Here is a 15,843-nt window from a genome sequence, read left to right as displayed (position 1 = left end):
GTAATATTTTATTTAAAATTTATGACATTGTGATAATTTCTATTTGTCATTATTTTAGAATTATAATTAAAATTTTTGTTTAGTCAAGTTGATGCATTCATAATATATTTGTTTTATTTCATTACAGACATTGAACATTACAGTTGGTAATGCTAATAATATTATCATCAATGATTGCAATGAAGTTGTGGTTAATAATGTATTACTATACCTTTCCAGTTCTATAGATCAAACCTGTAAGTGATTTTACTTTTTTATTATTTTGCTCTTTAATATTATATCATATGAAATTATTGAAAACTAGCATGGGTACCCGGCGTTGCCTGGGTTGATATGAAGTTCTATTTGGAACACACCTGCTATACTAATCATTTTCATCATGGGCAACGTGGATATCTCTACAACAATTCCAAAAATAAAAGAACAGATAAAAACATGTAAATGTAATCGCCTCAAAAAAGAAGTACTTGATACCATCTCTGCCAAATATTTCAGCAGAAGGGATACAAAGAGAAGTAAACAATTCTCTGGATATTCAGCACTGGATAGACCCCCTCCCCCCAAATAAATAATTAAAAATAAATCATTACAACTTTTGTTTCAATGAAAATAACAGCAAATGCCCGTGTGATCTCAAAAGAAAAAATAAATAAATAAATAAAATAGCCAAGTAGGCAGAACCACTAAAAAAAATGATCTACCAAAAATGAATTAAAAAAACAATTAAGTGAAATTTTTCGTCATTTTATGTTTCTAATGTATCCCCCTCCCCCCAAATTGAATTTTTCCTATTTTGGGGTTCGTTTTGTTTATGAAATTGTTAGGTGAAAATAGAGAATGGTTTCATAAAATTAATTAAATTTATTGTTATTTTATGTTTCAAATGTAATTCTCACTCCCACCAAAAAAAAAAAAAATTATATTTGTTATGTTTTGCTCCCCCCCACCTCCCCCCGATTGCCAAAGTTGAAAAAATGCTAGAGGTGTAGAGGTGACATGTCTCGTTAAACGATTGGTGGCCAAAAAGTGGGTACTCATTTTACGTTAAATTTATAAAGAAAAGTGATCCCCCACTCTAAAATGTTAATTTTCTTTTTTTTCAAAATTTCTTCTTTCATATTATTTATAAAGGCTGTTTAAACATATTAGGTCAAAATAAAAAAGTAGATCTTCATATTTTTTAGGAGTTAAATATAGCATTACAAGCGTATGCTAAATTTTCATGGACATCAGCAATATTACATACCTAATGTGCTTCAACAAGTCATATCTTTTTTATTTGTTGGTCAATTTTTAAAAGAATTACTTTGATGAAAAGAGAATAGAATAAGCATCCCAATGATCTTAATTTATCTTGCTTTCATGCGTTCAATGCTTGTATGCTCCAAGTTAAAAATGAAAAACAAAAACGGTAAAAAATGATGACAGCAAAAAGGGAAACTGTTTTTTCAATGTTTACATTTCATACGTTACGTTTGGATACATATGCGCAGAGTTAAATTTGATCGGATATGGCTGAAATTTTACAGGCTATATAAGCATAGAAGTCCATCTTTACTGGTCTTTGATATTTTTTTTACGAGTACAAGAAGCAAAGTTATGACCGAGCAAAGTTGTCAAAGAGTAATTCAAAATTGATCAGATAAATCGATATATACCATCCATTTTCATATAGATAATAGTTTCAGAATTATTTTCATGTATAATATGTGAATATTTGATAATTATTAATTGTGCGGAAATTTCTTTAAAATGTTATCGTTTATAGAAATTCAAATCAGTTAAGGGAAACGGCTCGTTATGCGCTAACCATCGCTGTCAGCATATTAACAAGTTTGTATTCTCTTAAAAATAGAAAACTATTTTTTCTGTTTTCAAAATGAAAGCAGAAAAAAAGTTTCATTTTTATTCTGATTTTGTTAATTAAAAAAAATTATCAAGTTTTTCAAATTTGATTTCCAAACAATAATATTTTGTTGTTTTTAACGCTTTTAGTACACAGGATTTAGGCACAGATAAAGAGTGGGGAAAATTATTGACAGTAGTTTCAGCCAGACTGGTGTTTCTTGTGAAAGATTGGCGAGGGGGGACGAGGGATTGGAGCTCAGACGAGCATCTGCCATGGAAATAATGATAAGACAGGCTCGCAACGTCTCTTCTGTGTGCCCAGATGTGGCAGCAGTACTTCATCCTTGGACGTACTTGGCTTTTATACAGATAGAGAATTGCATTAGTAGTGAGATATCTTCTGGAGCGGTAGAAGGATCCTACCATTTTCCCAGCGTCCCTGGCAACAGATTTGATGTATGTGTTCCATTTCAGATCAGGAGTAAAGGTCAAACCCAGAAGCTTGTCAAAACATGGAGCCTCCCCAAGACGAGAGCCATCCATTTCAATTGATGCCAGATGGGGATCAGAGCGTTGATTATGTAAAGATAGAAGCTTGGTTTTGGATGCATTAAAAGTGACCAGCTACCTGTTTCCCCATTGTACCACACTCAAGATCAAAGGAGAGAGAATTAGAGAGAACTTTGTCATTTACAGCCTTTGATGGTCGTGTCATCAGCATAGATGTCAACGAATGATTTAAGTATGTGTTTTGGGAGATCATTGATGTAGATCAGGAAGAGAATTGGGCCCAAGATGAACCCCTGGGGGACTCCAGCATTAATACTGTGGGCTTCTGATTTCTGCCCATCAACCACTATTCTTATAAAATATCAGAGAGAAATGATTTAATGATTGAGAAAACATTTCCAGTAATACCGTAGCTGGAAATCTTGTGAAGTAGGCCCTTATGCCATACCTTATCGAAGGCCTTCGATATGTCAAGAGCAATTGCCCTGGAAAGGAAACCTTTGTCAAGAGATTCACTAATCCTATGTGATATAGCCGTTAGCACATCTGCTGTAGATCTTGCAGAGCGGAAACCATATTGCATGTCACTAAGAAGGTTGTTTCTGTTGAGGTGGTTGACTACTTCTTTATTTAATATGGATTCCAACAACTTACTCATGAGACACAGGAGACTTATTGGTCTGTACTGGGAGGGAGATGACTTTTCACCTGAATTCTTAAATACAGGGCATACTGATGAGGTTTTCCAGGGTGTTGGAAAGCACTCCTTAAGGCAATGCTTAAACAGTTTTGTAAGAATGGGGGCAAGTTCTGGTTGAAGCTTTTTCAGCATTATAACTGGAATGCCATCAGGGCCAGTTGCTTTACTGGAATCAAGGTTCTTGATTAACTTGGCGACCTCGCGCACAGATATTTGTGTTGCATAGCGTGTTGTCTGTTATAGGAGGAAATACAGGGAGTTGATGGTCATTGTCGCATAGGCTAGAATTAGCTGCAAAGTTCTTGGCAAATAGTCTGCCTTGTCTGATACTGACGAGATGACCTCAGGTCCATTGATGATAGTTGGGATAGAGCGCATGCTTCTGTTCAAGATCCTGTTTGCTATTTGCCAGAACTGGTGGGAACCAAGCCGCTGCTCAGCTACTTTGGATTTAACAGACTGAGCATTTAGCTCTCTTGCATGTTTTATTACTCTTTTACAGTGGTTGCTCGCAGTCCTGAAAGCAGCTTTAGTCTCAGTACATCTATTACGTTGGTAGCTTCCACACTAACGTAATGTACTTGCAATAACCCTTATCCCTGAGTGGCTTCCGGGCCTTGATAAGTGGTGATCACTGTGTAAAAAAAAAAAAAAAAAAAAAGCTATAGAAAAAGTGATTTCTGTGCGCAAGGCAGCAGCACATTTAGGGGAGAACTATGGCTGGCTGTTAGATTTTTGTTGGAAGTTTTTGGATGGTATGAATCGGTCTATGCCTACAATTAACCATTCGGTCAAGTTTGATACTATAGAGGACACATCCTTTTTAAACATGGAATGCAAAGGTAGGTCAGATATGAATGTACGGAAACTATCCCAGTCAGCCATAGAGTATCGATATACAGTACGGTGGAGAGGTACGTCTGAAGACTTATTACATTTCATTTTTATCTTAACTGCTACAACAGAGTGGTCAGAGGATCCCAGAGGAGATAGAACGGAAGAATCCATTCTTAACATGGAGGAACGAATGGTGTTTTGTTAACTATTCTGTACTTTCACCTAACAATTAAATAAAATATATTGTGAAACTTGAATTTATTTTTAACTCATTGTCAAGGCCATTTTTTCGAATCTGTAACCCCCCCTTTTTCTTAACTGGAGATATCTAAATAATAATAATAATCAGGTGGTTTGATAAAGAATTTCATTGTGATGCATTTTGTAAATTTTTACTTTGTTTCCACCTTAACATTTTTCTTTAAAATGACAATCTTTTAAGATTTTCGGGTATGCTAAAAACGAATATCGTATTTAAATTTTCGCAAATAAGTAGCTTTCCGGATATTATGCAATGTCATTTCTTATGTTATTGCTGGTGGCCATCTTGGTGCATGCATTTGCGCATAGTTTCTCGGGGTTCGGTTTGCATGCTCGTGCGTACCAAGATGGCCACCAGCGATAACATAAGAAATGACATTGTTTAATGTCCGGAAAACTACTTATTTGCAGAAAATTTAAATGCGATATTCGTTTTCAGCATACCCTAAAACATATGAAAGGAATCATTTTAAATGTTAAGGTGGAAACAAGGTAAAAAATTACCGTTTTATTTCTTTGTTTACATAGTTGAATTTTCAACAAAACGACAGAATAGAAATGACAAAAATTACCATCAACTGGTGAATATATATAGTTGTTGCTTAACGGGATTCCTGGTATCCTGGTACTGTGAAAGCTACATCAAGGATTCACGTAGACTACAATTTATGGTTGTATCTAAGGAAATAAGGGTATATTTTGGGTCAGATAGAGAGGATTTACAAAATTGAAAATGGGACAGGTCCCAAAATGCATAAGTTCTGGTTGACTATGGGAATTTCCATCTTTTACAGAAATCCAAAATCTATATGAAAAATTTTCTTTGATTTATTTCTGAGATTAATTCATATCTACTCAATTTTTTTTCTGTGAGGGGAGTAGTAAATACCGGCCATGAATGCTCTTTAGGCATTCAATGGCTACACCAAGATTAAGCTCTTCTTTAGTGAGGGGGCAGGAAAATGCCTATTCTCAATAAAGCTATATTTAAATACTACTATAATACTTAGTTTTGTTCATGAATAGATACTCATTGTATGATACCATGTGCCAGTTTAAAAAAAATTGAAATTTGTACATCTTAATTTATAATTCATGGCTTATGGTAAAGAGATACATCAGATTTGACTGCATAATCAGAAAGAGCACACAATTTTACATAAGACTGGTAAGTTTCATGAAAATAGCTTGAAAATAAATAAATAAATGGTGGCAAAATTACCGAATTTCTTGAAATGTTGAAGTCCATAATTTAGCCCACTTTTTCTTAAGAAAAATGTCCATGGAAAAGCCTAAATTTTGGCACTTAAAATTCTCATAAATTTTGAGCTACTGATGATATTTGCATAATTCAAACGGTTCTAAGCATCTTTTACATAGCCCTTTTCATGCAAGTTGATAAAATAACAATTATCTAAAAAGAAAAAAATCAACTTGTAATGCTATTAAATGATGCTAGGTAATGTCGTAAAAACTTACCTTTTTTTAATTAGAAAGTTAAATTAGTAATCAATGAGATTAACTTGAAAAAAGAAAAAAGTGTAAATTGTAGAATTTAGAGGGGGGAGTAGATCTTTACTTATTTTTTTTTTAGTGTTAAACGACGCTGAGTCACATTGTAAAAATTTACCAATTTCTGTATAGCCGTTTAAAGAATAATAAAAACAAACAAATGAAATCTTTTCAGTTTTTTCGTAAGTGTTTTTTTTTTTTTGAATATTTAAAAAAACAATAAAAGCCAAATATTTTTCTATCTACACAAAAGTATTTTTTCAAGCTAGAAACTTATTGAGATTACCAAATTTATTTGTTGAATAGTTTGTTTGTTTATTCGAAGTTTCTAGGGGCAAATAACTCTAAAAAAGTTTTTAAAAAATCGCTGTTAGAATAATAATTCCAAATATATCAAATTAAATATGTTATCAAGATAATCATTGTTTAACATTTATTAAATAATAATTTTAAATAGAACACTTAAAACAATTCTCTTGCTAGAAACATTAACTAAGATACCACTATTTAATAAAATCGATTTTTCTTAATGTAATATGCAAATAAGATGATATCGTAATTGTATATTTTGCAAGAATCATACTATATATATAAATAAATGAAAGAGTAAAGTAAGGAACCTTTTGTATATATTAATCAAATTGTGAACACACAAACAACCAAACAGACAAGAATACAAATTTATATATATAAATGAAGATGATGAAAGATAGAAGACTGATTTTAGAACATAGCAGTTTTTTTATTCACACAACAAACTATATATCTTGTAAAGAAAAAAAAAGGAATAAGAAAGAATTCTTTTGAGATATTAAAAATAGAATTTTTTGTTGAAACCTGTTATTTATCATCTGGAATTTTACTGTCTAAGAGACTATCCACCTTAATTTCATTTTGTCTGATTATTATTTGTGAAAATATTAGATTTTCTGTTAATTTTTTGAGTTTAAATAAAATAAATATACACTAAAGTATCTTTAAGACATTGTTATTGTGGTGTGTTTTATTAAAATAAAAGAAAAGCACTTACAACCTTTTAAAAGATTTATACTCAAAGCAAAATAAAATTATGATTGTTATGTACTCTGTTATTTGTATTTTATTTTTTCATATATTTAATTCAAATGCATTTTGTATATTTTTTCAGTTGCAACAATACAAAAGAAAAATGAATATGTTTTTATTGATGTTAAAGAATATTTTACTCTGAAATTCAGTAAAAAAGGAATCTTGATAAAACTTGATGATGTAGATGATAATATTAGTATTCAAGGTTTGTGTGCACGCAGTGATGAATTAGGTGAGTTCTATCATTTATCCCATTGGTTATTAAAAATATAAATTAACTTTAATGACTATTTATAAATCATTATATTAATTATAAGAGAAACTCCTAAATAATTGAAACACTAATTATTAAAAAAAAAATGAATGTAAATAATAATGGATATTCTTAAGATGTATTGATTCACTTTGTTTAGGGATGAAATGTAAAATAAAAATAAAAAGAAATAACCTCTTTATTGCATTTAAAAAAATTAAAATCATAATTTACATTGAATTTTATCGTGTATTTGGTGAAAACTATTTTTCAGTAGTAACCTAGTTACTTTGATTTAAAATGTAGCTTACGTATCTAATTAAACTATATTTTTTATTATACATCTTTGTCTTTTAGATTATATTTATTGATATTCTGTATTTATAAAACAAATTTCCAAATATTACTAACAAATGCTCCTTTTATTATACATTGCAGATGAAGTCAAACTTCAACCTGTTAATGAAACAATTGATTCAGCTCTGGTAATTTACTTTCAATTCAAAATATATTCATAATGTTTTATACTTCCTTCCCAAACAAGACATATTGCCACTTAAACATAAACATACTATTTGTGACCATGTCTACAGGAACACTATGTAGAGAGTTGAGCAGTGAGATGTCTGTTCATATTATATGTAAGTTTCTGCATGTTATTACAATCAAGGAAGCAGGAAACAGGAGAAAATTTCATGGTCTAGCAGTTCATGGGAAGAAACTAGTAGAGTAAAAGGTTTTCTGATATCTAATGTCTTCTACATTAATACTTTTATTTCAATACTTTTATTGAAAGTACTGTGTTGGTTTTGCTGTATATACTAATACACAGACTTTAAAAGCAGCTTTTATCTGAATAATCACTAACATTTTATAACTTACTAGCTGTCCATACTCAGTGCTGTCAAAGAATCTTTAATTTCATTAAAAAAAATGTCAGATTTTGAAAGTATAATTAAAATGCGTTCAAATCCATTTAAAATTTCTAATAATTACAAAATAGAATATTGGTTTAGTCAAAAGCAAAGATTAAAATTGCTGAATAGTTTAAGAACAAGCCAAAAACTATATAGTCCCCTGACTGATGTCTTTGTCATGTTTTTGTGGTAGGACTCAAAAGAACCATGTGGTTAACCTTATAGCTGATTACTTCAAGTGATCACTTTCTCTCAAGTATATGGAACATCCAGCTGTTCTTGTTGCAGCTTCCACTGGTACTGCAGCCAGTAAAATTAACAGCACCACACTTCACACAGCTTTTCATCTTTATATTTTTCATGACAGACCAAGAAAGACCCTTTCTGATGAAACTCTAAATGATCTACATACAAAGTACAAAAATTTGAAGGTTCTTATCATTGACAAAATCTTCATGACTCCCTATGGATACTAACTGAGAGTTTATTATTTAAACTCCTTACCCTAACGTTCACAGGTAAAAACATAAATTGGAATAAATACATAGTCAATTCAAATTGTAAAACAAATCCTATTTGACATGTTCTTGTTTACTTGCTTCCCCACAAGGGTATAGTTAGATAAAGGTAGGATCCTCATGTGTAGAAAGCACTTAAAAAAAAAAATGAGTTGCCTGCTTACTAGTTTGTAACCTTATATTGTAAACCAATCGCATATATTAAAGTTCAATCTACGAATATGTAATCAATATTTGTAAAATCGAGTCTACAAGAGTTACTTTCCTTGTACTGTTAGCCAACATCAGTCGCAGAACTGTTACCTATTTTGACCATTTAAACCATAGCCTGATGTAAAACATTGGGCTAAAACAGCCAAATGATACTGTTTCATGACAAACAATGCCTTAATTTTTTTTAATTCGGAACCATTTAAAACCCCCATTTAGGTACAAGTATGAATTTCAAGAGAAAAATAAAAATTAGTCCCAAAAGGTGTTTTTCATCTCTAAAACTCCCTGGGGCTCAAGCCCCAGAATGTCAAATATTATGTTTCCAGGTGTATATCCATGTGCGCCTCCTTTTGGGTAACTTTCAGCAAAATCTAATGATCAGAAAAGATTCCATGTCCCGAAAATTTCTATTTTTCGCCATTTTGCCCACTTTTGATACATGTATATATGTATATATCTATATATATAAAAATGTAATTCTTGATTCGTTCAAAGTTTATACAACCATATTTCTACATTACCAATTTATTTGAAATTTTCAGACAACCCATCTTTAGAGTTGAGGGATGTTTCTATGTTATTAAAATAAATTTACATCACCAGTTATTAAAATATTAAATAAGATAAATATATTTTTTGTAAGCCGTTAGTGTGAACCTCTTTTGTTGATAGAACTGAACTTCCGGTACCACAATTTGACGAAATGAATTAGAAGATTTCATTTTCTGTTTACTTGATAAGTAAAAAAAACAAAAACATAATTCATTTGTTTATCTTCCAAATTTTTTAATTTAAACATTTTTTTCTTTATTATATCAGGCAAAAAAAAAAGTTTGTCGCTTTCTTTTTGAGTCAAAGTGTTTTCTTTTTATTTTTTTGTTTTTGTTTTTTATTTTTCGATATAAGACAATATGAACTTTTTTATTATTAACACTATAAATTGTTTGGTAAAAGTACAGGTTTTTTTTGAAGAAATTTTACGGATTGATGACGTGCTTAAATATTTGGTGCTAATGCAGAGAGTGGTCCGCGCTATTTTTTAAATTGGATTTCCACGTTTAATTTAAGTTTTATTATATGTTTTTTTTTAATTCAATTGTAAGGTTAAAATACAGATTAGGTACAAAACCATCCTCCCCTCCCATGTTAAGAATGGCTTTTTAAATAATAACGTTATTATTTCAGCACGGATCACTTTCTGCATGAGTACCGTACTTTCACCTAACAATTTAATAAAGAAAACATGGTACTTATGCAGAGAAAGTACCGTGCTAAAATAATGTTATTTAGAAAGCCATTCTTAACATCGGGAGGGCATTTTGTAACTATTCTATACTTTCACCTAACAATTTAATAAACAAAAGATGGTACTTATGCAGAGAACGTACCATGCTGAAATAATGCTATTAAGAAAGCCATTCTTAACATGGGAAAGGGAGAGTGTTCTGTAACTATTTTATACTTTCACCTAACAATTTAATAAACAAAAGATAGTACTTATGCAGAGAAGGTACCATGCTGAAATAATACCGTTATTTAGAAAGCTATTCTTAACATGGGGGGGAGTTTTGCATCTATTCTATACTTTCACCTAACAATTTAATAAACAAAAATAGATAGTACATATGCATAGAAAATACCGTGCTGAAATAATGTTATTTAGAAAGACATTCTTAACATGGAGACGATATTTTGTAACTATTCTGTCCTTTCACCTAACAATTTAAAAACAAAACATGGTACTTATGCAGAGAAGCTACCGTGCTGAAATAATGACATTATTATTTAGAAAGCAATTTTTAACATGAGAATAGGGGTGTTTTGTAAATATCTGGACTTTCACCTAACAATTTAATAAACAAAAGTTAAACTTAAGCAGACAACGAACAGTAGTGAATCATTAACATTATTTAGAAAGCCATTCTTAACATGGGGAGGGAGGATGTTTTCTAACTATTCTGTACTTTCGGTGCTAATGCAGAGAGTGATCCGTGCTATTTTTTAAATCGTATTTCCACGTTTAATTAAAGTTTTATATGTTTTTTATTTAATTGTAAGGTTAAAGTACAGAATAGGTACAAAATGTATATATATATATACATATATATATATATATGTGTGTGTGTATATATATATATATATATATATGACACCCCACTCCTTCACCAGTCGATTGAGGACGATCGTCGACCTCCGAACCCTTCCACTGTCGGTGATAATTCTTGGCCGTCTAAAGTTACTGGTATGGGGAAGTGACCGAATTATCGGTTGATCATCTAGATATATATCCAGGACCAATTTGTTGTGTACCCTCTTAACGACGAACGTCGTCGAAAGAGAGCTGTGGATTTTTGGTGTAGTAAAACAAAACAGGATAAAACGATTCTGCACACAAATATATATTAAAAAAAAAAGTACAGTTCTTATAATTCTTTCAGAGTCCTGAAAGAAGCGATGTGTCATTATTCTAAGAATATGGTCAAAGGCGTCAGCTTGTAACCTTGTGGAGTGTCGGTCTCTGGGTATCTGAAGAAATGTGTTTTAAGTCAAAAGCCCGCTCTGCTCTGACTTTCTATGTTCTCTCTATCTGTCCATCTGTTCTCTTTTCCAGACAGGTACTCTATCTTACAGTCGTAGTCACTCAGTTGCATAGCCCACAGTTGCACCTTTCGATTCTTCCATTCAGCATCGAACAAGTACTGTAATGGACAATGATCAGGTTTTATTACAAACGTTGCGCCCGCTAAATAAAAATGCAGCTTTTGTAAAGCGTACGCGATGGCATAGGCCTCTTTTTCAATCACGGGCCACTTCTGTTGGGTCTTTGTTAACTTGTGAGAGAGAAAGTAGATAGGCATTTCATCCTTTATTCCCGGGATTACAGCTTCTGCCTCTTCACACGGCTGAGTCAATACACGTATCACTAGCATCCATATATAGGACCATAGGCTTGTTCAAATCGGGATAAATCAATAAAGGAATGGATGTCGGTTTCGTCTTCAACGTATCGAATGCTTTCTGACATGCCTCGGTCCAATTGAACCTGGCATATTTTTTCGTGAGATTAATTAGTGGTATAGCTATTCTAGAGAACCCTGCTATGAACCTTCTGTAATAACCTACAGTTCCTATAAATGCTCTAACTTGTCTAACTGTTTGAGGTTCTGGCATTGCCCTTATAAGCTTTACTTTATCAGTATCTGGTCTTACTCCAGATTGGTCTATGATAAATCCTAAATATTTAGTCTCTTTTCTCATAAATTGGCACTTTTCTATTTTTAGTTTCGAGCCATGATATTTCAGACGATCTAACACAGCCTGTAAATGCTTAAAGTGCTCTTCCAGAGTTTTTGAGAATATTAAGATGTCATCCAAATATGCCATGGCAAAATGTTCAAATCCTCTCAACACTATTGCCATTAATGATTGACAAACACCAGGAGCTCCTGCTAGCCCAAACGGCATGACACGGAACTGGAACAACCCCATGTGTCAACAGAAAGCCGTTTTAGGTTTGTCCTTCTCATTTACTGCCACTTGCCAGTAACCTGATCTTAAGTCTAAGGAGGAAAAACATGTAGCTTTCCCTAGCATCGCCAAAATGTCGTCTATCAAGGGCAGAGGATAAGCAGTAGATTTTGTTATCTTATTAAGTTCTCTAAAATCTACGCAAAATCTATTTCCTCCATCCTTTTTCTCTACTACTACTACTGGGAAACCCCAAGGTGATTGAGATGGCTCAATAATTCCAGCCTCTCCCATCTCCTTCACTGCTTTCTCAACCAACTCTCTCTTCCAAATTGTTGTACATTTACACATTAAATTTTTCTGCTGGTCGCCATGGAACTCAACGCCCAAGGAATACCTTACATTTATTTCCAGACTTTTGTCGCTATCAAAAATGTATCCAAAAAGAGGGTTGCAGCAATATTCACTCCTTATGAATTGTCTACTGCCACGCCACCACTGTACACCGCTAGAGTAATTTTTACATGAGGTAGTATACGTAAGGTAATTCCATGAGTTTGCTATTCTTGATGTTCAATTATGCCTGCTTGATAATCATATTTTCTGTGTAACTAGATTCTGTTTTAGCGCGAACGCATTCGTGGCGGTCTGTATTACACTTCGCAGTTAGTCTCTTATATTGCTACTTTAAAAGAAAATAATCCAAACGTTTCATTAGCGTACACACTTCTTTAAATATCACAAACAGCCGGACTTTTTTCGCTTCAGAAAAAGAAGAAAGAAGAAAGAAAGAAAAATAATATGTTTACTCGTGACAGTTTCCATTCTGCCATCAAAGAAAATTATTTCCTTCTTTTCCTTTGCTTTTGTTAATTATCAAAAAGCAGTCAGTTTTTTTTAGGTAGTTTGAGATAGACAAAAAATGAAAAAAAATTTATTGGTTGGTGGTCTCCTGTGTCAATCGACATTTTTACTGTATGCGTATTATCTAATTCCTTATCTGACTTAGCTAACACTCGCTTATTAGCTTTAAATAGTCTTCCTAATCTCTCTCGGTATTGGTCAGAACAATCTAATTCCACCTTGTCACTAATTGCTTCACTCTCTACAAGCATTTCTTCGCACCTCACCCTAGTTTTTAATGTTAACACTGAAGCTCTGCCCAACTTAGTTCCTGATTTAATGTTAACCGTCTTCAGACTCGTATTTGCTACAACTACCGGAAAATTCTGCGCGTGACCTTCCAGCACCAATGCTGGTAACACTGTCACGTCCTCTTCTATGTGGGGAAGGGGTAACACCTGATAAACGGCTTCGTTATCCCTTATAACCCCTTCTATCTCACCCCAGCTCGTCACCGCCGTTCTAGGTGGAATTTTTAAATCTTCATGAGACACGAGGTCCACTCGAGTGAGCATTGTGCTACCTAAAATAATCTCTTCCTCCCCAAGGACTAACTTTGGAGGGTCGAATTTTAATACGGCTTTCCTCTGTCTAAGCCAGTCTCCTCCCAGTATCACGTCGTGGGTCATTTTTGGCGCTACATACAGCGTGTGGGATGTCTCGGTCTCCCCCCACCTTTATCTTTACTTCCAGCATCCAATCTAATCTGAATCTACCCCCATCTGCTTGAAACGCGTTCACCTTAGTCAACATAAATCGGTCGGCGGGGAGTTTTAGTCTTTGCAACTCTAAAGAACTAATGACTGAAACTTCCAATCCGGTGTCTATCAGCGCTCTGAACGTTTCGCCCTCTATCTCAATGTTGCAGGTGAGTTCGTCATCTTCGGACTATATTTGACATAACTTAATCCCATCTCTATCCTTGTCCGAAGGATTCTTAACTTTACTTTTCCTCTTTCTACGACTGTCCCATAAATGCCTGCTTTTCCCGAACCCCTGGCACGTCTCCTTCTTCCTAAGTGGACAGCTAGTTGTGGTGTGCCCTCTTTCCTTACACTCATCACACTGTACAAATTCCTTTGCCTTGCAACTCCGAATTAAGTGTTCTTCATGGCTGCACTTAAAACACTTAGGTCTCAACATACAGGCCCTCTTTGAATGTCCCGGGTGGCCACAGTTGAAACAGTGCACCCCAGCTCTGCACTGATAACTATAGTGCCCCTCTTTTCCGCAATTGTAGCATTTAAATTTTAAAGCCCCATCTATGCTTTTCCGAACATTCGTATCTCTCCTAGGGGTCACCCACCCTTTCGCTACTGGGGCGATCCTAACTAGTTTAAAGATTTCTTTGTTGGGGTCTTCCTGGGTTTTAATTTGGTTCTGGGTGGATTGTTTCTGTCCTTAAACCTACATTCATGTGTCCTGTGCCCCTCTTTCTGGCAAACAAAGCACAATAGACCCCTCTTAAAGTTAGGATGGGGTATGTATCTTCTCCCTACCCTTAAGTCCCGGTGTTCTGGATTCGTGGCTTCTTGTTCCCAACTCTGAAGCTCAGGGCATTTTGCTCGGATGTGTCCTCATCGACCGCATCCATAGCAGACCATCAACCAGTCTGCCTTGTTCTCCTCTAATTTTCCTAATCTCTGGAGAAGAGCTTCAGCAAAGGCCTCCTCCAACGTGTTAGGTTCTGCCCTTGCCACGTCCTCACGCAACAAAGAATTACTCAAAGCATCCGTAAAGAACTCTGCCAGCTGGGCCTGTGTAGCCGGATCATTTCTCCGATCTTGATCCGGGTAGGCCACCTTAGCAAGAACGCTCATGCATCCCTCTAGGTGAGCAATGGATTCTCCAACCCTCTGCCTCACCCCTATCAGCGCTCGAGCTGCCTCTGTTCGGCTTGAGTGACTGGCGAAGTGCTGCTGGATGTCATGTTCAAACCTCTCCCAGTTGGTTTGGGATCTGTACTTATTCAAATACTCCCCAATCCATTCTGAGGCAACGCGCTTGGTATAGTCATACGCCAGTAAGATCATATTGGTCCCCGGCAGGTTATAGATGCGCCCTTTCTTTTCTATTGCTCTGAGCCAGGGTCCCAACTCCACAGCCAAACCTGTGAACAGTGGAATTCTGGATCCCGCTACATAAAGTTTTGGGGTTAGCCGACCTCCCTCTTCAATCCCACGACCCAACTCCTCTGCAGCCCTAGTAGATTCCATATTAAAAAAAAATTAAGCGCTCTTTGAAAAAGCCCATAAGAAGTCCAAAAACGAACAATGACAAAGCAAAAGGAAGTGAAAAGAACGAAAATAGTGGTTTTCCTACCTGATTGCCGAGATATTCCTGATTCTGTGCTGCTTTTTGTTGACTCGCTTGTTGGGAGGATCCACCTGTTATAAACAGTAAACCTCCTGTTTTTTTTTTTTGGTTAGCTAACACACCTTCTTCCTGATTTCGATAATCCTGGTAAACGGCAACCAAATGTCACCCCACTCCTTCACCAGTCGATTGAGGACGATCGTCGACCTCCGAACCCTTCCACTGCCGGTGATAATTCTTGGTCGTCTAAAGTTACTGGTATGGGGAAGTGACCGAATTATCGGTTGATCATCTAGATATATATCCAGGACCAATTTGCTGTGTACCCTCTTAACGACGAACGTCATCAAAAGAGAGCCGTGGATTTTTTGTGTAGTAAAACAAAACAGGATAAAACGATTCTGCACACAAATATATATTAAAAAAAAAAGTACAGTTCTTATAATTCTTTCAGAGTCCTGAAAGAAGCGATGTGTCATTATTCTAAGAATATGGTCAAAGGCGTCAGCTTGTAACCTT

At 34.5% G+C, this 15,843-nt stretch overlaps 1 protein-coding gene across 1 annotated transcript in view; it reads left to right on the top strand.

Annotated features, from left to right (window-relative positions):
• LOC145291081 (otogelin-like protein) overlaps positions 1–15,843 on the top strand; it is a 201,916-nt gene that overhangs the window by 26,605 nt on the left and 159,468 nt on the right. The window contains exons 5-7 of the mRNA XM_080136596.1: positions 128–236; positions 6,816–6,968; positions 7,428–7,474. Of these exons, the coding sequence (XP_079992722.1) occupies positions 128–236; positions 6,816–6,968; positions 7,428–7,474 (309 nt within the window). The remainder of the gene's footprint in view (positions 1–127; positions 237–6,815; positions 6,969–7,427; positions 7,475–15,843) is intronic.

This window comes from Euprymna scolopes, chromosome 12 (genome assembly GCF_053919585.1).
Source record: "Euprymna scolopes isolate OS-2025 chromosome 12, ASM5391958v1, whole genome shotgun sequence".
Classification (NCBI taxonomy): domain Eukaryota; kingdom Metazoa; phylum Mollusca; class Cephalopoda; order Sepiida; family Sepiolidae; genus Euprymna; species Euprymna scolopes.
The sequence above is the reverse complement of the archived record's forward strand: the minus strand, read 5'-3'. Positions and strand labels throughout refer to the sequence as shown.